Here is a 24,693-nt window from a genome sequence, read left to right as displayed (position 1 = left end):
ACCTCAGTGATTAAGCATCATTCTGTCTTAACATGTCCTACTTTTTTTGGCAGCTGCTTGAAGACAGAAGAGTGAGAGGAAAATAAACAGAACGAGACTGACATTACATGATATGTAATGAACGTCGTGTGTCACATCATGTTTGGATTATTTCCAGTGATTGTATCTGTTGGTTGAGCTTAATTTGAACAGGTCTAATTTGTAAGCTCTTATTTACATAAACATTTTGGAAAATCCTGTGATATTTTATTTAATGTCATTTGCTGTTTTCTATGTCAAAAATCCCATGACAGAGCTCTTTGGTACAAGTAATACGCTGCAAATGTGTAACATTGTGGCTTGGGTATGTTCATGCATCATGCTAGCATCTATTACTACTGACGAAGCCTCAGGTTCTAGTCAGTGTCATTTCCAGACAATTCACAGCATCCGCTTGAAAAAGAATAGTTTGCCTTGTATCTCATACTCACATGATATGCTTTCTTCCTCTGAAGCAGCCTGGTTACGCACACCCACATGGATACTCTGTGGCACTGGAGCCAATTAGCTGTTCTTATACTGTGACCTCTGCACAACAACTATTCGGCTGCAATGAACCATGAAGACAGTTAAACGGTTGAAAAGCTAAAATGTGAAAATGTTTTACTGCCCTGTCAGTCAGAACAGAGCAGATAATGAGTGAATACTGTGAGCTGCTGCTCTTATTGTTTTCTAAGATACAGGTGTTGCAATGGCTGAAGATTTGCTGTGGTGATCTGGGTAGTTGAGTGTCTGCTGGGGTGGTGGCATTCTTTGACAGAGCTGTTCACCAAAATCAGCACCATCTCCGACAGCTCCTCGCCTCTTCACCTGCTTGCTTTGCTTTCATTAGTTTGACACTGCAACGGCCGAAAGGAATTTGCAACCGATGCACTCCTTTCATGATGCCTGATTTTTTGTCTTGTTTATAATATTTTCTTTGATTTATCAGTCTCAGGCCACTCTGAATCGATTATATTGGATCATATGAGGGATTGATTAGAAGTTTTTTTTAATCTACTCAAATTCTCACCACCTCAATGGTGAAAAAAAAAAAAACACATCAAACACTTAGGACTGTGTACACACACTGCTTATCATACATCAAGTTAGCTATGGTCACCAGACCATCACCATGCTTCATGCGCCTTCAAAATAAAAGCATTTTTCTTAACTACAGCTCCTGTCACTGCTACTGTCGCGTAAGCAAAGATGGACTACCAACAGATCAAAACAAGCAAACGACTGTCACAACGATTTCAAATCATATCACTTAAAAATCGTCATTAAATCTCAATCAGCTGTGACACATAAACGTCACGGATGGGCACGTGCGGCATGTTTTGACAGCTACAGAGGAATTTATCCACTAATACTGTTTTCCGTCAGAGATGAGGTGAAAGATATTTTCTTTAATCCTGAAAATTCTTATTATGATTGCATGCCTTGACTTACTACGGTACATATTTATGCATATATTTATGATCTCAGTGCCCGCCAGGGGCCCGCCAGCTGTGTCCTGTGTAGCTTTTACTTTGTAGGGGGTAATCGGAAGATTCCTCTTGCTTGAAGACAAATTAACATTTGTCTCTCTGCAGAGAGAGAGAGAGAGAGAGCGATCCAGACAGACTGCGGGAGGAGTGCAGCCGGGTGCGGGTAGAGCTCTAGGAAACACCGCTGAAATGGGAGTCGAGATCGAGACCATAGCCCCGGGCGACGGTAAAAGCGAGCGCAGAAAAAGGAAACGTGTTTGTGATCGTTACTAGGCGCATGTCTGCATGTTTCTACTACAGCCGCAGAAAACGCCGCCTTAATTACACACGCCCGTTATATCAAGCGCCTGTTTGATTTCCCCACAGGAAGGACTTTCCCCAAAAAAGGACAGACGTGCGTGGTGCATTACGTTGGTGAGTTTTTATCAGCAACTTGATCTTTTGCATGCACGGACAAGACCCTGCACATTTCGCTACTCCAGCTGAGCGTTCCTACTAATGAAGGCCGAGCAAGTGGAGTGACTATCTCTCCTACACACATGTGAAAACCACCTCCAAGTGTCAGAGCGTAAAAAGCTGGCAGGAACATTCATGGCACTTCCAAACGGCGTGCAGACTCTCCGGCCGCTGGTTCCTCAGTCGGGCAAAGGCTGTCACTCTCCGACTGGGTTGCACGAAAATTGAACCCATTTACCACATTTTCTTTCCCTGGAAGCTTCCAGGTGACTTAAAGACACTGGGGTGATAATGTGTGGGCTACGGCGGCAGCGCTCCGGATTCATCACTGCGTAAAATAATGCGCGCCCCGGTCCATTATAGCCTCAGCGGGATCAGCGGATAATGTGGCCATTTGTCCTGTCTGGAGAGAATTAGGGGGGAAATAAAGGAGGCGCAGACAGATTCCGCCCCGGGGTTCACTCAGAGGGTCCAGACAGGGAGACAGACAGAAACATCAGTCAGAGAGATAGACAGACAGTCGGATCAGACAGTGGGGTTCCGTCTGATTTCCTTCGCTCTTCTGTCTTTGTTGGAGGGTTTTGTTTTGTTTTTTTTTTTTTTTTTGGCGGGGGGGCGCTTGGCTGAGCGGATTATAACTGTCTGGGTTACAGAAATAATGACAGACACCCAGTATTAAACCTTTCATATTCTGATTCTGAATGCTCTCACTAAATGACTCCTATATCACAAGTAGCTTTAGACTCTTAATGCCTGCTTCGTGTCATCGTGATACAGTTAAAGGGTGAATAGACAGCAAAGATTACACATTATGAATATTTTCAATAGTGATTAATTTAAGGTTAATATCAATTCATCTTTATTTCGGTTTTCAGTGTCAACGGATAAAGACAAGGCCCAGCTTTCCAGAGCCCAATCTCACCATTTAAACGTTTAACTTTCTACCAGGAGTCTAATGAGTCAATAGATGAGCCATTTCATTTCTTTTTTCCTACTTTCAGAGAAAACCAGCTTTGTTTATGACAAAGCTCATAATGATAACATGTTTATGTTGGACAGAGAACATCTGTTTGGCACATTCACGGCCATGGCTTAGCATGTTGGGAACTGTTGCATTTTGGCATTTGTTAATTAATTATTCGATTAATTAACAATAATCACCAAAGTAGTTGCTGACTGACTTTCCATCAGTTCAGTTCAAATTATTTCCTAACCCGACAAGTGTTTTCAGGCGCACTAGCTTTGCTCGAAATGCTGATGTCCTCATGCTAACTTGCTCATCATGATGAACATCATGGTAGCCTATGTTTAGCACATTCCTCTTCATATTTTAGTGTGTTAGGAAGTTAACATTAACTAATTATAACTGAACAGAGAGAACCAGAGAACACCAGACAACTAGAAATACAGAAATATTAATATTTGACGAGTAGAACCACTTGAAACCTTTCTATTTTTTATTAAAAAAAAAAAAAATCTTAAGTAGTCATGAGAGTAGTTACAGATTAATTTTCTAATTGTCATCTGATTATTTCTGCTGATGAAAACATGCGAAAATGCTCAAAACTGTAGCAAGTCAGTCTTTTCTAGGTTTTATGTATAGCACATACACCCTCACAGTTTAGCATTATAGCATGCTAAGATTTGCTTATCCTTAATCACAAAGCACAGCTGAAGCTGATTGGAAGGGTAATGGAACTGTTGATCGTGCTGGAGGAGAAATATGGAGATACCATTTATCACAGTTCATCTGCACGTGGACATGAATTCCATGGAATACATAGAGAGAAGTTGCTGGCATGACATGCATTAAAAGATACTGCGATGTAAATACACCACCATAGCAAAACATGTAGCATTGGTAGCAAACTGGAATTTCAGATTGCTTTTGCCTCCCAACTGTACATTTGTCTGCACCTGTTTTTGGTTTGTCAAAGCTGGTCTCAGCCATGTTGCCTGGTGAGACAGACATATCTTTGTTTGTATTTAGAGCCTCTTTGCCTCAACATTCACATCAAATCAAATCAAATCAGATTTATTTATATAGCGCCAAATCATAACAAAGTTACATCAAGGCACTTTACATATAGAGCAGGTCTAGACCAAACTCTTTATAAAATTATTTAAAGAGCTCCAACAGATCCCCCAGTGAGCAAGCACTTGGCGACAGTGGCAAAGAAAAACGTCCTTTAAGAGGCAGAAACCTCGAGCAGAACCAGGCTCCCATCAAGTGAGACCTGAATCGGGCCTTGCACAATGAAGGGTTTTTTATTTCGTTTTAGACATGAGCTTTTTATTTTTTGTTTTTTATTTTTTTTATATCGCACAAACTACAGGATTTCCTCTCTTGGCTACCTCCCTTCCTGTCAGCCTACAAAGCAGTCTTTAAAGGGACATGAAACAGGATATTCTGTTACACAAGCTTTTTTAGATGAAGTCAACATCGAGAGATCAAACCCCGGATTTGCTGGATTTTCTTTTGGAAAGGCACTGCCTGGAGGAAGAGTTGATGTGAGAAAATGTCAGCACTGTGTTGCATGTTGGTTAGAAACGTAAGAGCAGCTTGTTGATGCAAATTGCCTTTGATACTTGGACAGCAGCTTTCAGCTCTTTACAGGTAATTCCATTAGGCTGCTATCTAGATGTCCAGAGGAGAGGACATCTAGATAGCAGCATCTTGTGTGCAGCCCCCTGATGTGCCTAACAACGCGTAGTGTTGCACTGTCTCTTTCACACACACACACACACACACACACGCACACACTGCCTTGCTCGTGCTAATAACAGTAATAGCAGAGGTGTAAATAGTCTTGTAGGGGAGCTATTTTGCAGACTGATGCTTGCGTTTTCCTGACTGTCACACTGAAACCCGCCCAGCAGACAGCTGCAGAAGCTATTTCTGAGATCCTTGGAGTCATTTCATTTGCACTCTCAATATACACACAGCAGGGAAGATGGATGTCAGACATATTTGGAGGATCTATTTGTTTCCAGTCTTTATTTTATATTTAGGCTTTATCTGGATATGAGAGGGGTATTTCCCTATCCTTTTATTCCATACTTTTCTCTCAGTGATATTCAGAGGTATTGGTATTTTTTCTTTTTTTCCAAACTCACGTCTAACCATTTGTTGGTTTTCAGGCTCCCTGACAGATGGACGCAAGTTTGACTCATCCCGTGACAGGGACAAACCTTTCAGGTTCAAGATTGGGAAGCAGGAAGTCATCCGAGGCTGGGAGGAGGGAGTGGTGCAGGTTGGACAGAGAACTGGGGCCATGCTGTTAATATGAAATCTTAACGTCTATTGTCAAATGTATTTATTACAGACAGAAAAGTCAAGCAGCTTAGCTGTTTCAGCAGACCTGATTTAGATGCAGGAAAAAAAAAAGGATTGCAAGTTGCTAATAGACATTTATCTGTGGAAATAAACACATTTGCTGTCACAATTCCATTATCAAGGTTCTACCTGGAAGGTTTCCATAAACATCTGTGGAAACATCAGTTAGTACAGCATAGATGCTGCCCCGCTGCCTGTCTGAAGGTCCTGTAGCTTTAACTTCTAACATACTTTGTGGGCCAGAGAATCAGTCAAGCTGTTTACAAAGCCTTCGGTGGCAGAAATGGATTTGAACTTAGTAACTAGTAAAATATCATCTTTTAGTGAGATATTTTATTTTCATCCTTACTTTGAGATTTTTTTTTCTTTGACTGTAGTAGACTGCCTGTCCCATAACACCAGCTGTCTCTGTGTCCTCCTACCTCCAGATGAGCGTTGGGCAAAGGGCCAGGCTGACCTGCTCACCTGACTATGCGTATGGAAACAAAGGTCACCCAGGCATCATACCTCCCAACGCCACCCTCATCTTTGACGTTGAGTTGCTGGGTTTGGAATGAGGAAAATAAACGGCCTATCTTTTTCTTTTTCTTTTTCTTTTTTTGTTGTGTAAGCAATCTTTTGTCTTTTTTCGCAGGTCAGACTCACACAGTTAGTGAAGCACGTACTGGCTAACAGCTAACACACTAACAAGCTGAAGGCAGGTTAGAGCTAGTTACTGACAGAAGCTGCCTAACATTCTGTTTTCTGTGCTGCTTACTCCTCCGCAGGGTAATGAGATACTGTTGTATCTTTTCCATTTAAAGTGCCACTCAACACAAGCCGCTGTGTTGAGTGGAGGATTGCGCTTCTGTTTCTGAGCCATATATAAACAATGTATGCCGTAATACATATTCTAGTTATTTTGTGAAGTGGCTAATTGGCTTGTTTCCAATGTTATCTCTGTAAAATACATTTGCTTGATTTGGTAGTAAAAACTAGCACAACATAAAATTAGGAATGTTAGACATCCACCAGCAGCATTTAGCCACTGAGAGAGGGAACCAATGAGCCATGAAATTTAAACTTTAAAAAAAGGAAGATTCTGTTCCAAGATAATAAGCTCTAAAAATTAGCAGCCTAGTGAGCCTCGCAAGCAATTAGTTCAGTTTACTTGAGAGAGGAGAGAGGAGATAGCCATGTCCTGTTCTTAAGTAGGAGTTGATGGTGCAACACCATTGCAAAAGCTATCTCCATTTTTCAGTCTCTTTGTCAGCAGTGTCTGAATGCTTAGGTGTTAATGCCATTTTTGGATTGTCTTCACTCCTGGAAATGAATCCACTGATGAAATGATCTATCCCTGAAATTTATATTTAAATGTTGTAAATGGAGGTATGACCAGCACATTTAATTGCAAAGCCCATAATATTTCAGCATCTGCATTTTATCTGCACAATGAACAAAACAAGTTCTGCTGGAGTTCTACAAATGTTTCTTATTTTAAACATGACATAATTGATTTATTTATCTGCTAGCCATCCACAGTTTTTAATGATGATCAACTGAGGCTTTTATTGAGCTCAGGCTTAACCCTGAACTTTCCCTTGCACTGTCTTCACAGATGACTTCCTACCTGGGTGACCTGGAGAAAGAAACTAGGAGAGTCGGCACTTCATTCTTTAAGAGGCTTGAGTCTGTAGTTCCACTTCTTATCAAATGATGACAGTATCTGTTCTTTTGTCTCTGTGACTGGGTTAATTATATTTTATCCATCATAATATTCCCTCTAAAAACTATAGGCCATAACCTTACAAAGCTTCATCTTCTTAATGACAAAATAGTTGAATTGCTTTTTAGTACTGGTTGTATCTAGTTACAGAAAAAGTAGAAAATACCCATGAATCACCAGCAGTATATTCGTTTCTAGTGACTTGATGCTTTTTCTTAATATAAGGGTAAAAAGGAAATGAAAAGCACACATTTATATCCCTTAAAATCAGTGAAAATGAAACAAGGTTCCTAAGTTGTGAGTTTCATGGAGACCTTATACAGGAACTGAGATTACTGTATAAAATTATCATTTCTATACAGCGCCACTGTTGTATCTAGTCCATTTAAAGTGTCACCTCCACTGAGTTAATCGACACAAAGGATATCGATGGTTTTAACGTGTGCCTCTATATTCTCACCAAACACGATCATGTCATTGCCCTGTCTGCATGTTCAAGGCCCAACTGAAAATCTTAGTATGTAGACATCGAACGCTTTGCATTTGATTTTGTTATAATAGTAGTGATAATGATGATGATTATTATTATTATTATTGTCTTCTCATCCCGCCAAGTCTTTAAACCCCATTTAACGCCATACACAGGTCGAATAGTGCAAAGTTGGGATTTGCAGTGACGCACATCAATTGGAGTTTATTATTTTTTGTCTAAGAAAAAAAGGAAATGCTTGAAATTTACAAAAGGGCGTTGAGGAATCAATCAAATTGTGACCTCCCCTGACATTATTTTGTGTAGAAGTTTCAATCATGTATTTTGAAGCCAACTTTCTATCTCTGATAAATCAGGAAAGCTAATGTATAAACTATGTCGAGTGCTTCTTTTTTTGTAGTCGTTTTTTTTTTTTTTTTTTTGCCAGTGTCAGTAAAGTACCACGCTGCCTAACTAACTGAAGTCTGACACACAGGCATCCAAATGGTTTTGTATTTCAAATAAATAAATAGTTTTAAATGGAGTTTAAATTAAAGAAAATGTTGACCTGGCTGTCAGGTAATTGACGGTGGCTGTTAATGTTACATATTGGCCAAGCTGCAACTGGTGTGGCAGCAGTCCACCTCTGTACTGTGTAGTTATGTGCTGATATGTTACTGTATGCAGGCTGAACCAATGATGAAATATTTAAAATAAAATAAGTGCTCTCCACCTGCCTGCTTTTTTTCCTCCTATTTTTTTGTACTGCTAATGAATAGATAGACCGATAGTTTTCCATTGCACATCAGAACACAATGAAACTGGTCTGTAGAGTAGCACAAAAATAAAACTAAATAAGAATGTTAAAATGACTGCCACTTTAGATGAGGGATGGTGTTTAGAGTTTAATGATGTTCGCGGATTGTTTATTTAGGTGCCTTGAGTAGAGGTCAGTGAAGTTAAATAAGCGATGGACTGACAATCCACAGCCAATTTTCACTGTCCACTCAGGGGCTTTTCTGTGTTGTGGTGAAACTGGAGCACCAGACTCTACAGCAGTATTTCACCATTTATTTGACTGATTTATCAAACAAAAAAATAAATAAATAAAATTGCATGTTGATCAGGTGACATAAGGTGCTCAGAGTTGAACCAAAGCTTCCCAGGTATATTGGTTTATTCTTGAGAAAGATGACTGCTGAGAGGTGAAAAATTCTTGTAGCAGGAGGTTGGAGAACATGAACATGGAGGTTTTGGAGGGACAGGCCAGTTTTGCCCCGCTGTTACCCGGTGAATCATGTCTCATGTGACTGATACGAGGCGTGACCCTGCGGCGCCATCGCTGATTGACGTGGTTAACAGGAAGCTGTCGGTGACATCACTCTCCAGAATTCCCCTTCATATCGTCCCCAGGAGGAGCCACAGCTACAGAAACCCAAACAACGACAACGACAACAAGCTCTTTACCGCTGTCTGTGGTTAACAAGCCGATCCAACAACCAAGACATTAAAGGTGAGTCTGTCTGCAGCTAACCATTGCTAGCTTTCGCTAATCGGTTACCTCCTGCTTTCGTTTGCCTAACAAGCTAACGTACTGGCTAAGGTTAGCTCTTCGCTTCCCTGCTGTTTGTGTCGAAACAAAGAAGCTCAGCAGACGGCTACTTTTGTGTTTATTCACTTGGCTTACTGTGTGTTGTAATGTCACCCAGCTTTTAGCTAGCTCATGACCACGGTGTTAATCTGACCCTTTCACGCTGCTAATAGTCGCTTGTGATATATTTAATAAAGTGCGACACCGTAACGTTAGCACACGTCGGCTCGTTACGTCAGATGAAGTAAATAAAAATTTTATTGATGTATGTATGTATATGTGTGTATATATGTATGTGTGTATGTATATATATATATATATATATATATATGAAGGCCGTGTGACAGCCTTTAAAGGATACGCGGGATTTACAATTAAACTAGCGTCTGCTAATTCCTGCGTATCATTTGTCAGCCATATGAAGCTGGTGTGTTGTTATCGTGCTAATGCATCGGTGCTTTAAAGGTCAAGGTATGCGTGTAGCTGTCTTTTATATCTGCACTCAGTTCACCCTTAATGACAATTAAACATTAAACATGTACAATAGGAATGAAGGGCTGGGTGCGGTAGGTTGTTCCTCCATTACCATCGTCCAACACCCCCCCATTTCCCAGTCATGTCCATAGACTGCGATGAGCTGCCAAGGCGACCTCGTCCCTGCATATAACCGATTCGTTAGGCTTTACTGAAGTTAGTCCTTTTCTTCATTTGCAGTTTCAACCGTAGCTTTTGGTTTGCTAGCTGCATACCATGAAGTGTGACAATGAACATAACAGCTGAACTGAATGTGTCTACTTGATACTCACTTAGCCTCCCACGATCATTAATGTTGCTTGTTTACATGAAGAAGTACAACGTTTCCCTTTTACGTGTCAATTGTTCCCGAGCTGCAGTTTCATTAAGGGTTAGTTTAAGTTATTATGTTATGTTAGATTATTACAAGAGCTGCTTTTTTTTTTCCCAGGCTTATTAAGTTATACCTCTAAGCTGCTTGTCAAAACGGCACAAAGGGGGCAAACAAACACAGCTGAAAAGTAAACACTACAAAGTATCAAAATGTCTCTTTGTGTCCACAAACACAATGATGCACTTGTCTGCAAGGACAGAGAATATCAGAATAGAGTAGCAGTTGGAGTAGCTGAAAGAAGGAGGTGTTGCAGTTATGTGATTGTGGTCAGAATGAGTTGGCTGCATTGCATTTTTTCTTTACTGGTGTCAAAATGTATTTTTTACCCAATTTCCTGCCCCTGTGTGTATGCGACATATCCATGTGGTCATATATATATATATATATATATATATATATATATATATATATATATATATATATACATATATACACACAGTTTTTTTTTGTCTTGTTTTTTTAAGCAGCTAAAAATAGGTTTGTATGATTTCAACATAGGTAACAGCTGTTTTATTGTTTGCTTTTTGGGAGTGATATGTGGCAGTATGACACATACACTCTCCCGAGTGTCTACTATTCATCCATCCATACAACCTATCTGTTGTGTTTTTTTTGCTCTGCATTTTATTGCTCCAACAATGATGTCAAACAAATTCTGTATTGGCCATAACTTGAATAAGTACACATTAAATTTGATTATTACTGTCATGGTTAAATTCTGTGTTTACTTTTTTAGCTCATGCAGTCTTTCCAACAGGTTGTTTTGTCAGTCAGCTCTGTTTTCTCATTTTACCTTATATTGAGTGAGAAATCTAGTGTGATCTAGTGAGAAATACAAATGTTTTGGTATTTTTAGTTCTGGTATTTGATTTGCAGTTAGTAAAGAAACAGTACAATTTTCTCAGATGCAAAAATTATCCATTTTCTATGAGAATTCCTCAAAGAATACCTTAGAGGTATCGGATTAAAAAATTATAGTAGCTTAAATGATGATGATGATGAAAGTAGTAGAGACCTTGAGCAGGAGACAGGGTATTGGAGTAGTTCATCTTAACTGAGAGAGAGCAAACATGAGACAGGGGTTGACACGCAGCAGTAGTCTCAACCTTGCTGTTTACATGTGAATGAAAGGCCTCTAGGATTTGTAATTTTCTCACTATATGTAGCAAGTATGCTTGAGAAAGGCCACTGCTATCTGTTTTTTCTTCCAAAACACTTTAAACTCCAGAGCAGTGAGAGGAATTTGAGCATTCATGCATATTAGATATTTGTTTCTTTCCTGTCAAGTCAGTGCTGTGTCTTAACTTGCGTTATGTACTGCAGGCGTGATGTTGATCAGATGACTGGCCTAACAATCAGTTCCTCTTCCTTCTTCAGGTTTTCTAATGTCTTTATATTCTACAGCAGTGTGTTCCCAGTTTAGGTGTAGCATATCCATAATGGGTTTCGACATTATGGGATCCAGAAAGCCATTAACTATGGCCTGAGCTGTGTTGTTGTCTTGTTTTTCTTTTTGTCCATGTTTACACATGTATTGTGTTTCCACAGCTTGTCCAGGTTTTTGTCAATGTATTGTTATTTCTTGAATCCTAATTATTAAAACAGTGCATAAGTACAGTTATGCAATGTAGTTCAGCTGTCTCTGCCTGTGCTGCCTCTTCTCTCTTCTTATTCAGGCCCTTGGTCAACATTCACAGCAATAAGTCAAGATCAAAGTCATCATTGTTATACACCTTAGTTCAGCTCAGAGTGACATCAGAATTAGATAAGATGTGGTGCCAGAGTGAAGTGATTTATTGTGAAGTCACAGGCTCATGACGCCTACACAGAATAAACACCCCAATTATCTTCATTGGACATACACATTGGGCAGCGTCTGCATACACAGAAATCCATTATTTGATGTGTCATTGCAGTTTGTTTTGCTGTTTTATTTCTAGTGCCTGGCTGCCAAAGCTCAACTGTTTTTTATGGACAGGTGTACTGGACAATACTTGGATGTTAGTTTTCCTTATCGTAGATAACTTTGTCAGTCTTTCAAATGTAACTTGTGCATAGGGTTGGAAAAGATTAATATGTCTAATGGGAGGAGCCAAGCCAAGGATAGGTTGGTCTTGTCAAGTGATAAGCAACAGTCCGCCGAGGGTTTAGAAAAGCGAACATCTATCTCAAAAGTAGTAGTTGGTAAATATAGTAATACAAAAAATGTATATAAGAAGTTTTTTTTTTTTTTGTTTTTTTTTTTTTTTTTAAGGATAATTTTCTACATCATAGATTTTCTGCATATATTTAAAATTTGTAATTTGTTTGATCAGCTGGATGTCTGAAAAAAAAAAAGCAGTAATTCTCAGATTGGATCAACTAGAGAACCCTAGAAGGAAACCCTTGATCAGTCAGTGTGAATCACTTGACCAATCACTTAACCTCTAAAATCAATGGTTACCAGGAACACCATGTTCCACATATTCAATTACACCTTGACCTTTCAGTCTTCATGTGTAATTAGGGCTGAATGATTTTGGAAAATAATCTTTTTTTTTTCTTTCAAAAAAAAACATCATGAATTATTTTAATATGGCCATCACAATATTAGATACATTTAGTATAGATGTTCTTTCCCATAGGCAGGTGTCTTTGTTAGAATTAAGAGGTCAAAGGTCACAATAAGATGCAAAAGTTGAAATAAATAACATTTTTATTTAACTGCTCATTACAGAAACATAAGAGCAACGAATCTTTGGCTTTGCCTCTATATATTTGAAAGAAAAAAAAAAAAGGTTCTGTTTAATAGTATGACTTTTTAAACATTCTGCAAAATAAAGATATTTTTAAATGACATCAATCTTACTGTAAACTGAAACACACAATTTCCCTCTACTACTTTGAAAGTATTTTGGAAAATCAAAGTTAATAAAGTTATAAATAAAAAGATGAATAAATGCACATACTGTACCGTTTTTCAATGCTGTAAACCCAGGCTTGGCCACCGTGCTGAGAGTCACCATATTTTTAGCAATGAATTCAGTTATTGCCTGAGTGACATCCCTGTGCCATTTAGGACTACGCTCATACAGAGCCACTCTTTCAAACATGTCGGGCAATGATGCCTGTCTTGGGTTAAGCGTTTAAGGGTTTTTTACATGGCCGCATTGTAATCACACACGTTGTGATGCATAATACACGTTTAAGTGCCAAGAAGCAATCCGTCAATTCTACATCAACCATTCATAATTGTTGTAGCTGTGCTGTCAACTTATGAGCATGATATGTCTCTCTTTGGTCAAATGTTTGATTTTCTTTATTTTCTTCATTTTTGGTGGACACTGCATTGTTTGGGTCTTTATCTGTCTAGGTAACAGTCATTTGATTTACTGCTGTCTATGTTTACTCAACAGGATGTCCCTGTATCCATCTCTCGAGGACCTGAAGGTCGACAAGGTCATCAAGGTATGTGATTGTCTGGATGAAACATTTGTAGAGACCCAATCTCTGTCATCTGTTGTATGGAGTGTTGAATGCTATTCTAACATGCTCTGTCTGGACCTAAGGGACATTTGTACACAATTCATGAAAATAGTTGCGTAATGGCCTCTGTCGCTCCTGAACTTTCATAAATTTCAATACAAGTTAGAAATACATAAAAATGTAAACAACAATAACAAAGATCGAAGCACAGGTTAGGGCTACCTGCAGGGCGTTAGGGTTAGGTCGCCTGATGCACTTCCAGCAGTGCCAGTAGGGTAGCTGCAGGCCTTCAGCCAGCAGCCACCCTTCATCGATGTTTCGCTCCATTATTCTTGGACCCTTGCTTTCTCCACATGTCCTTCCTTCTCAGCCACAGCCAGAAGCTCGATCTCTCTCTGCCTCCTTTGCCGAGTCTGAGGATGCCTTCTTCAGCTTTAGCCCTTTCACTCCCTCAGTAGGCGCTGGATGGATGTTCTAATGAACCCCCCTGCAGCTGACCTCCACAGGGCAAATGACAGTTGACCATCCTGCCTCTCGACACCAGGGCTTGAAGTATTCCGGCACCATGCTGGATTATTGGCGAGTGTCATTGGACTACGATTAAGAAAGGGGGGAAAAAAAAAAAGGATCAACAAAAAACTTTTAAGGCCTGTGACACTCAGCTGCCAGCTCAATGTATTTGTCCTTCTTCCTTTTGTAAGCTATCTCTATCCCTCCCTCCCAAGGGACAGTGATCTCTGCCATGATCACTGATTATTATGAGGGGGACCACAGCATGATGTCTGGTCTCAGAGAAGTTGAAGTCATTTGTGTTGGGCACTTGAGCTGATGATCAAGGTCCACTCTTAGGTTCCAGTCACATCCAGGTGTTAGTAGTGCTCTTCTCACCCTCTGGGTGATGAGCCTGGTCTGAGCCTCTCTGCTCATTGTCCAACAAAGTGGATCAGCTTTCGTGTTGTCAGAGGATGGTCGTTGGCTGCTTTTCGTCTGCGTGCCTCGAGGAGTTCTGCTAGCTTCCACAGGACCTGGTCATGACGCCACTTGTACTGACTCTGGGCCAGTGCTGTCTTCCAACTCAAAAGGATGTGTTGTACGCTTGGGTTTGGGGCATTGTAGAGTTGGCAGTTTTCCTCAGAGCCATACCACCAACACAGGACTGGGGAGGGTGTCATGGGGTGGCCCAAATGAAGAAGTTTAACCTTGCTTGGGGCATCTTCCACATGCTGTTCCACTTGCTGGTCCTGTCAACGACTTCCTCCCAGTTTGTCTAATTTCCTTGGTGTTGCTGGCTGAGAGCTTGGATCTAATTTTGCTCCACCTCCGTCCTGACCACCTCTCCAACCACCAGGTTCTACATAATAATAATAATAATAATAATATTATTATTATTATTATTATTATTATTATTATTATTATTATTATTATTAAGGAATAGCTGTAAGGGAGGCCTTGAGTTAGAGGAACCTGGCTTCAGGCTGCTTTGATTTTTACCTATCTTTCTTTCTTTTGTCCCTTTTGACGCCCAACAAATTTAATGGAAGCCAATATAAATTGAGTATCCTTCTAGTGTTGTCAGTCTAGCATCATTCTAGTATTTGAATGTCACTGTCTTTAGGATTGCTTAAGCCTACAATACATTGGTCTGCTCTGCTTGGTCACCAAGTTATAATACTGGATAATTTTTTTATTTTTTGAGGGCATTTCTAAGGAAGAGTCGTGTTCCTTAGCAACTCTATGATAGTTATTTCTCATCTGTATTGTGTGATGAGAACTGCTCACCAGTTGACTGTTGTGCTTAATTACTTTCTAGGCCCAGGCCCAGTTTGCCCAGACTACCACCCCTGCCATGCCTGCCATTTCTGAGGGAGCCTACCAGCTTGACTCGAATGCTGGGATGCCAGGATCAAGTGAGTCTAATTTATAAACCTTTTGAGGTGTGACAGAAGTGTGTTTTGTCCTTCCATTGTGTTAAAAGCTTATTTAAACATCAGAAAATTAGCAAAACCTGCAGCCGAAACTGCCTCACCTGACCCTGCATTCCTTTTTTAATCAGAATTTTGCATCTGTTCCGTGTGTTGTATCTGCATGCCTCTGTGTGGGGGGGCCTGTGCTGATTCTTTAAGGGAATATTTTGGGTAGATAAAGACTCATGGAGTTAGAGGACTTGAATGGGAGGGGGGCTTGTGGGTCTTTGGACAATAGTGGGAGTAAATGGACACTGGCTGTGATTTCTCTCTCAATTCCTCTGTATTTGTCTTGGGCATCCACAAAGATTAAAAGTGGCTAAATGATGGCAGAGGCCTTTTTAGAGAACACAACCTTTCTGCTTGTTTTCACTTAATTCTCCACCTTTTCCTGTTCTCCTGCTCATTTGGCTTCTCTTTTCTTTCTTTGGATGCAGAGTCCTTTGGGCTTTTATGCCTTTTGTTTTTACCTCAGCAGTGCTCACCATGAGTCACCATGGAGACTAACTCCGGTAGTTCTGCTGGGACAGGGAATGATGGGAGTGAGTGAGAGAGAGAGAAAGAGGAGGAGTTTATTTGAAAGGGAGGGAGGGTGGAAAGACCCAGGAGGGAGCTAAGAGGTACAAGGAGGAGTTTGTTCTCCTGGTGGTGAGGAGAGGCAGAGTGGGAGGTTAGAGGGAATGGCCTGATTGACACCAGCACTGAACCATAGCCTGGCCAGATACACTAGTTCAGTAAACTGTGGCCACTGCATTAAATTACTATTAAATTAACAGCATAACCTCTTGTTTCCTTGTAGGAAAAACACATCTCATAAACATCCTGTGATGGCATTTTCTAAACTTCTAGATCATTTTAATTGAGATTTGACCCATGGCTCAATAAGACACATTTTCTTGGTAAAGGAAGTTTCATAACCATTTGGTGAAATTTATCTGACATCTACAGAAGTCCTGATTTAATGACTAATTTGGACTGACCCATTTAGGGTCAGGAAAGGGCTTTTTCCCACATACTTGAGCTAAAAATGGACTTAAGAAGAGAAAGGGGGGGGCAGGCCAAGGAAAAACTCTGTGTGAAATTGTGTTGAACTGAATAAAAGTGCACAATCCCTCTCTGAGTTTGTCTTGCCTTTTGTGGGTGGATGTGGAGCAGGCCTGCGTGGGAGAGGTGAATGAAAGAGAAGGTGATTAAACAGGAGAGCACAGAAATCTAGATGAGGGAAAATAGACTACAGGCCAGCTGATGACCAGGCATTCTCAATTATCTGAAATAATGAAACACATTCAGAGTTGGGGTTTTTTTATTTTTTTTATTTTTTTTAGAGCCCTGTGTAGGAGGAGTGAAGGATGACTCATCTGTTTTTATGCTGTTAGTACTTTTTGTGCAATGTTTGACTTATGATCACTTGCTGCTTTTGTGGTTAAAGTGACAAGAACCATTTCGACTTCAGATTTCACTGGTAAAATCAATCTCTGAAATATTGGAAACCACTGACTAGCAAATATACACTCACCGGCCACTTTATTAGGTACACCTGTCCAACTGCTTGTTAACACTTAATTTCTAATCAGCCAATCAAATGGCGGCAACTCAGTGCATTTAGGCATGTAGACATGGTCAAGACAATCTCCTGCAGTTCAAACCGAGCATCAGTATGGGGAAGAAAGGTGATTTGAGTGACTTTGAACGTGGCATGGTTGTTGGTGCCAGAAGGGCTGGTCTGAGTATTTCAGAAACTGCTGATCTACTGGGATTTTCACACACAACCATCTCTAGGGTTTACAGAGAATGGTCCGAAAAAGAAAAAATATCCAGTGAGCGGCAGTTATGTGGGCGGAAATGCCTTGTTGATGCCAGAGGTCAGAGGAGAATGGCCAGACTGGTTCGAGCTGATAGAAAGGCAACAGTGACTCAAATAACCACCCGTTACAACCAAGGTAGGCAGAAGAGCATCTCTGAACGCACAGTACGTCGAACTTTGAGGCAGATGGGCTACAGCAGCAGAAGACCACACCGGGTGCCACTCCTTTCAGCTAAGAACAGGAAACTGAGGCTACAATTTGCACAAACTCATGGAAATTGGACAAGAGAAGATTGGAAAAACGTTTGCCTCGTCTGAGTCTCGATTTCTGCTGCGACATTCGGATGGTAGGGTCAGAATTTGGCGTCAACAACATGAAAGCATGGATCCATCCTGCCTTGTATCAACGGTTCAGGCTGGTGGTGGTGGTGTAATGGTGTGGGGAATATTTTCTTGGCACCAATTGAGCATCGTTGCAACGCCACAGCCTACCTGAGTATTGTTGCTAACCATGTCCATCCCTTTATGACCACAATGTACCCAACTTCTGATGGCTACTTTCAGCAGGATAATGCGCCATGTCATAAAGCTGGAATCATCTCAGACTGGTTTCTTGAACATGACAATGAGTTCACTGTACTCAAATGGCCTCCACAGTCACCAGATCTCAATCCAATAGAGCATCTTTGGGATGTGGTGGAACGGGAGATTCGCATCATGGATGTGCAGCCGACAACTGCAACAACTGTGTGATTCCATCATGTCAATATGGACCAAACTCTCTGAGGAATGCTTCCTGCACCTTGTTGAATCTATGCCACGAAGAATTGAGGCAGTTCTGAAGGCAAAAGGGGGTCCAACCCGTTACTAGCATGGTGTACCTAATAAAGTGGCCGGTGAGCGTATAGCGGTATGGAATTCAAAAAACAAAAGTTGAGCAGCATGTGGGAAATGCTGTGTTGATAAGAGAGTAGAGGCTGATGGAACGCCTATAGTCATAGAGAAATATGTGAAATAGGTACATACTGTGTCAACAAGAAGGTAGACAGCAATCAGGGAACTTAAATCTAACCTTATGTGGCATCTGTATTAGAATTCCAAGGAGAAGCATAGGCATTGGGAGAACAGGCAAATTCCACAGAAAAGGCCTGCCCCAGGCCCAGGATTAAAACCCGCAAACTTCTTAGCGCTAACCACTATGCAGAATAGACACAAACAAATAATAGCTAACACTTCACAACATGTTGCCATCACAGCAAGAATCTGAATATTGACATGAGAAAAGTTTACCTGCACTACAACACATTGTTGTTATCAGTTTTCCAATAGAGGTGCCAGTTTAGATCAAGCATAAACCTGTTGGATGAATGAACAGCAGGAAAGACTGAGATTCCATGTGAGCCCTCCATGTTGTAGCTAATATAACAGTTTGTAAACCTACGGATTCTCATTTCCCATCCACCTGTCCCCTCTCCATCTGTTTCCTTCATTTCTATTCTTGCCTTTGTTCCCATATTTTACCAACCTTCCTTTTCATTCTTACGCTTGTGTCTCCACTCTCTTAGGCTTGTACCCGAACCTGGAGGAGCTGGGTGACTACATGGGACTGGCTCTCAACAGTGATGAAGTCCAAAGGAACCTGACCCTAGTGCCCGTGGCTGATAATGTATGTGACGTGACTCCAGGTTATTCATGTATATGATCATACTGCTCTGTAAGCAGCTGCTTCCACTGCCCCCAAGTGGCATAAAAATCAGATTTTGAGTAGAAAGAAGAACATGTATCCAAAGCACAACAGTCCTGGGTTTCTAGGGATTTATATTACTGTGTGACTCACCACAGGCCTGGAGCAGTGTGTGGGAAGGTGCAAGCTCATCGCTACACTGTGTGTGTGTGTGCAAATGTATACGTGGATCCTTCAATATGTCAAAGTTATTGAAGTACCATAGCACATCAGCTGGAGTTTAACCAGCTGCACTCGCTGCTATTTGTTGTTGTTGTTGTTGTTATTATCTCTATTATGCTTTATTTTTTTAATTTAAAAATTGGTTTTCGACATTGTTATTGCCAAGCATTTTAATTTTGATGTTTTTCAAAAACAGCACCTTGTTGACTGGTGGAAGAGGAGTTGAAATTGAATCCTCCTACATAACTATTTGATGCAATATTCTTTTTTTATCCACAGCTGAATATTAATGTTCCTCTTTCATCCTTTATTTCTCTGATCTCCACGCAACTTGTTCTTTCTCAACCTGCCTCCTCACACTTCCTTACCTTCGTTGCCATCTGGACTCTTTCCCCATTTTGTAGCAAGTAGCAGTGCCCTCCAGCTCAGGTGTTGGGGGCATGGTGCGGCCGGTCACAGGGACAGACGTTGGCATCCGGCGGGCAGAGATACGCCCAGGCCTACGGGAGATTATACTCTGTAAGGACCAGGATAGGAAGGTGGGACTCCGTCTCAGGGCGGTCGACAATGTAAGTCAGCATCACAAGCTCTTTGATGAACACTTGATGAACTATTATGTATAAAGAATCAGACCAGATATTGTTTTTTGTTTTTTGTTTTTTTTTTTTTTGGGGTACCTTTTTTTGGCAGGGCTGTAATGAGTTGGCAAAGATAAGATTCATGGTATTTGTAATCAATGTGCAACTGACATGAAGCGCAGACAGCTCACTTGTGATTTGTATACCAAGCTTTAAAAATGACTTGTTTTTATTTGTATAACTGACAGGGTGCTGAAAACATCAAAACATCAAATAATAAAAAAAATATTATATCACTCAACTCAATTCAAGTCAACATGCTTGTTAAACTGCATGGACATCAGGGAAATGAGTGGATCCAAGTTTTGAAATGAGCTATTGACATATGATCCTGCTGCTGGTCTTGTTTTACGTCATCTCTTCCAATGTTTCTTTTTTCTTTTCGGTTTCTGTTTCTTCGACTTTATGAAATTTTTATCTCTTTTTCCTGTCTGTGTCCTTGCCTCTCTCTTCTTGAGTTGTTCCTTTGTTTCCTCAGCATTATCAGTGTCTGTTTCAGTCTGTCAACCTACATTGCCTGGTCACATCTTTAATCTGTTTTGCTGTTTCATTCCTCTTACAGGGAGTGTTTGTCCAGCTGGTACAGGCCAACTCCCCTGCAGCTCTGGGCGGGCTTCGTTTTGGAGACCAGGTCCTGCAGATCAACGGGCAGAACTGTGCTGGCTGGAGCGCAGACAAAGCCCATAAGGCCCTCAAGGCTGCTGCTGAGACCAGGATTGAGCTCATAGTCAGGGACAGGTGAGGGGAGTTTCAAGACCTGAGAGCAGTTTTTTACAGCGGGCATTTAACTTTATATTGACACCCTCACCAGATATGCACAAAAATCATCTTACGATCATCATGTAATGCAATGAATCACAATTTTATACATAATACAGAATAGAATGAAGAACAATAATAACATCAAAATAAGCAGAAACTGAGCGCTGTGTGTAAGTTAATAGTAACAATATGAGCAAGGCAAATAAATCATAATGAGAATAAATAATTGGGAATATTCAGTTTGTTGAATATTGATTATTTTTTTAACATTGATAAATTGTTTAAAATTTACTATGAACCTTACTATATAGCAGTCTAAAGTGATCTTTTCTTAGTATGAATTCATGGACGGATATTTTTAATTTCCAGGAAAGGTGTCAGCATCAGTTTCTGTGTATAAAAAAGTAAGTAATAAAAAAAGTTTAGAAGATATAGATTTTTCATCCTCATTGTGTGTGTGTCTGTCTGTCTGTAGGCCATTGCAACGCACCATCACCATGCACAAAGACAGCTCAGGCCATGTGGGATTCATCTACAAGTCTGGAAAAATCACCTCACTGGTCAAGGATGGCTCTGCTGCCCGCAATGGTCTGTTGACTGATCATTACATCTGCGAAATCAATGGGCAAAACGTTATTGGACTCAAGGTGAGACACCTGTTTCTGTGCATTCCAAATTATTTGTATGTACAATGCCAATTGATGATAAATGTATCAGAGCAGAGAAGGACATACACAAAAAATTATGCCAGAGTTTCAGAACATTTACGGGGTTCCTGTGGGTCTGAAATTGAAATCTGAGTAGTTCAGGCCTTAAATTGTTGTACATTTGCCATAAATTTAGTATAGGTATTACATTTCCAGGTGGTGCATTTAATGCTGATGGGAAAGCACAGTGGTTGATGACAGATGCATTTAGGAGCTGGTTGGTGCAAATTATGCAAAAATACTTTTTCATTAGGGACCATGGAGGAAAGCACCTGCGGTACATGCCAGGTTTAAATTGTCTTAAAGTAAAAAAAAAAAGTCTTTAATTGTATTTATAATTTTAAGTCTTAAAAAGCATTAAAATTTACTCTTATGTCACAAGAACCCTGATTTATGATTCTCTTAAGATGTTTGGTGGCTGATTCTAAGTTTGCAGCTGGATGACTGCTCCTGTAGGGACAGAATGCAATAAAATAGGAGGACTTGCAGAGATATAAAGTAGGTGGACATAAAAGCTATTCCTGCTTAGCAGTTCACCGTTCATCCTGCATTTTTCCCCATAGGCATATAGACACCCAGATAAGATCTTTGTGGGATACAACAGTCTAAATCTGTGACTCAGTATGAAGTAAAATTTCACCAAATTTTTATCCTCCATGATGTCAACCAAGGGTTTCTCAGCTGATGCTTTCAATCCTCCAATATTTTCTGACCATCTTGCTGTTGTTTTTTTTTTTTGTTTTTTTTTTTTTTTTTTTTTAAGAGAAGAAGAACAGGAGAAATGAGGACTTGGATCAGACCTGTTCTGTATTGTTCCATAATAATTTGGGCAGTCAGCTACAGTATAGCCACCACTTTAATGCAAATCATGCTTTATTGTTTATATTCATTAATTAAAAATGAACATCATGTTATATCTACGTTTGCGAGAGATAACATGACGTTTATGTTTACTGAGCTAATTAATCAAGGGATAATTATGGACATTTTCTGTAGACTTCTGTAGACTATTCAATCTGACATCTATTTATAAGTAGTTCAGCTCTCCCGTCTGTAGCAGGGACATTGCAAATTAGTGACAGCAAAGATATGGAGCAGTAAACAGACTCTTTAAAATACTTAGTTACTTAGTGTTTGTTTTATTTTCTGCTTTGAATCTGTGATGCATGACACTGTATTGGGAAAAAGGAATTAGATTTTTGTTACTGTAGTTTCTTTTTACAGTGATTTTGTGTTTTGTTAATTGTGTGAAGATTTTGGCAAAGATACCTCTGAAGTTTTTACCTCATCTATTCTCAAGAGGAGAAATTTTGTCCCAAAGCTGCATCAAATCACTGGAAGAAAAACCTTGATGTGAATCTGCTTGACAGAACCTTAATCTAATGTTTACTTGCTGATCACACAAGGTCATGACGTGTCACTGTTTTTGTGTGTAAATTACAGGATTCTCAGGTCAAGGATATCCTGACCACCTCTCCGACCACCATGACGATCACCATCATGCCCAAGGTCATCTACGAGCACATGATTAAGAGGTGATACTTGAGCATTAAAGTAGAGGAACTCTTCATGATCCTGTTCACTGTCAAGATGATGACTCCTTCTCCTTTTTTATTTATTTATTTATTTTTTTCCCCCCTAGAATGTCTAGCGGGCTGCTGAGGTCAGCCATGGATCACTCTGTCCCAGAGGTGTGAAGACCAGGACCAGGACTGTCAGGATTTCTATAATACAGAGATCTCTCTCTTTCTCTCTCTCTCTCTCGCTCTCTCTCTCTCTCCTTATTCAGATCTTTTATTTGTCTCGCTCTCTTTCTGTGTTCATACCAAATCACCTCCTGCATCGCAATCATGGTCAGCGTTTCTCATCCTTAACATAATCTCAAGATGCCTTTTTTTCTATTTTTCAGTTGTTTAGAATATTCTTCGCCTTTTCTATGTTTCCTCATCTCTGTTGACATTTGTACTTTTTATATTTTAACCTTGTAGTCTGAGTATTTCATGTAAAAAAAAATTCTCTTGTTTTGTATTGAGATCATAGACAGTACGAAATATTTTTTTTTAAAGCCATGTACACTATCATGAGTCCAGAGCTTCCTCTTCAGTGTGGCGATGAATCATTGGCACATGACCTTTCACCTTGCTAAATATGCTGTAATAGCCAGTGGTCAGTCATCAGAGCCATACAGAACCATGTAGATTGTGGCTGTGCTCTCAGCCCCTGCACATGGCCCCATAATGTGTGTAAATTAAAAATTTGTGTTGAACTAACACCAGGGGCCTCATGTGAAAGAGTTTGCTGACTTTGTTATAGGTTCCAGTATACAGTAATTTTTACTGGCCCTGCAAAACTAATAGGTTTTAGGGTTTTGTTTTTAGTTTATGCAATTAATGCTAGGAATAAGTGTTGAGTTTGGCATTGAGATATTCTGATTTTTATCAACCCTTGACTCTTAACATGTGAGAGAGACAGCGTTTCAGGTTCCACCTTCTCCAGGAAATGGCGATGTGCCACTGTGCTCACAGATTAATCACCTTCATGTTTCGCCCAAGCAAGATGATTATTTATCTGTGAACATTGCTGTTGTTTTATGTTTACATCACTATGTCTGATGCTTTGCTCAGGATGTGGATCTGTTTCGCTGCCACTCTCCACTGCAGCTTGATATATCTCATTGTATGTAATTTCCTGTGTCCATGGGCAATGTCAGAGTGGGACTCTAATGTATGTGAACTGGTGGTACTGGGAACACTGTGCACATTCCGGGGGAAAGTGTAGGGAGAGGAGACGGCAGAAGACGTTTGTTGTCCTATGCAGCTGGAACTCAGCCCCGTCCTCAAACACTGATCACAACAAGAAGATGAATGGCACAGGCGAGCAAGATCCCAGTGCTGTGTTTGTGTTTGATGGGGTCTGTGGCTTCAAACTGTCACTTTGAAGGGGCCTGTTGGTATTACGTTGGACAGGGTCTGTGCTGGACAAGACCCATTAAGTGCACTTTCCACTACCTTTTAAAGGTTTTAAAGGTTGACTTTCCTGTATCCATTTCAATGGTTAAGTCTGATAGTTGTGTTTGTGGTGCCTCATGTTTATGTACATTAACTGTAGAAAACTGAAATTTGATGCTGAAAAACATCTGATCAAATTTAAAGGCATTTCAATTTTACATCCTGGGTTCATCCAGTGAACCTTCTTTCTCCTGCTTGGAGCTGTCAGCACAATTCCCTCTGTAAAATTGCTTCTTCAACTGATGAGCACAGTGAGATGGGGCAGAGCTCACAATTGTGAATTTCTACTTGTTATATAGAGTTGCTCCTTTTAATGCTGATCATGTTTGGATGCATGTATTCCTTTCATTTTCTAGGTATGCAATCTGATAAACATCATTCTGTTAAAAAAAAAAAAAAAAAAAGTTAAAGATCTTAAAGTTTATATACGAATGTAACCAAGATAATATTGTAAAACAAATAA

The 24,693-nt window shown here is 40.1% G+C and overlaps 2 protein-coding genes across 2 annotated transcripts; both read left to right on the top strand.

Annotated features, from left to right (window-relative positions):
* Positions 1-1,630: 1,630 nt before the first annotated feature.
* fkbp1ab (FKBP prolyl isomerase 1Ab) lies at positions 1,631-8,204 on the top strand. Its single transcript, XM_029505933.1, has 5 exons — positions 1,631-1,737; positions 1,878-1,925; positions 5,109-5,221; positions 5,733-5,910; positions 6,902-8,204. Exons 1-4 carry the CDS (start codon positions 1,701-1,703, stop codon positions 5,859-5,861), a joined length of 327 nt encoding a protein of 108 aa, XP_029361793.1. The 5' UTR covers positions 1,631-1,700; the 3' UTR covers positions 5,862-5,910; positions 6,902-8,204.
* Positions 8,205-8,837: 633 nt separating this feature from the next.
* On the top strand, positions 8,838-24,693 carry sdcbp2 (syndecan binding protein (syntenin) 2). The gene is made up of 9 exons (XM_029507102.1): positions 8,838-8,991; positions 13,372-13,423; positions 15,252-15,348; positions 18,775-18,875; positions 19,520-19,684; positions 20,316-20,491; positions 20,991-21,162; positions 22,666-22,757; positions 22,865-24,693. Exons 2-9 carry the CDS (start codon positions 13,373-13,375, stop codon positions 22,917-22,919), a joined length of 909 nt encoding a protein of 302 aa, XP_029362962.1. The 5' UTR covers positions 8,838-8,991; position 13,372; the 3' UTR covers positions 22,920-24,693.

The sequence above is a fragment of the Echeneis naucrates genome, chromosome 7, assembly GCF_900963305.1.
Source record: "Echeneis naucrates chromosome 7, fEcheNa1.1, whole genome shotgun sequence".
Lineage (NCBI taxonomy): Eukaryota > Metazoa > Chordata > Actinopteri > Carangiformes > Echeneidae > Echeneis > Echeneis naucrates.
This window is presented reverse-complemented; position numbering and strand designations above follow the sequence as displayed.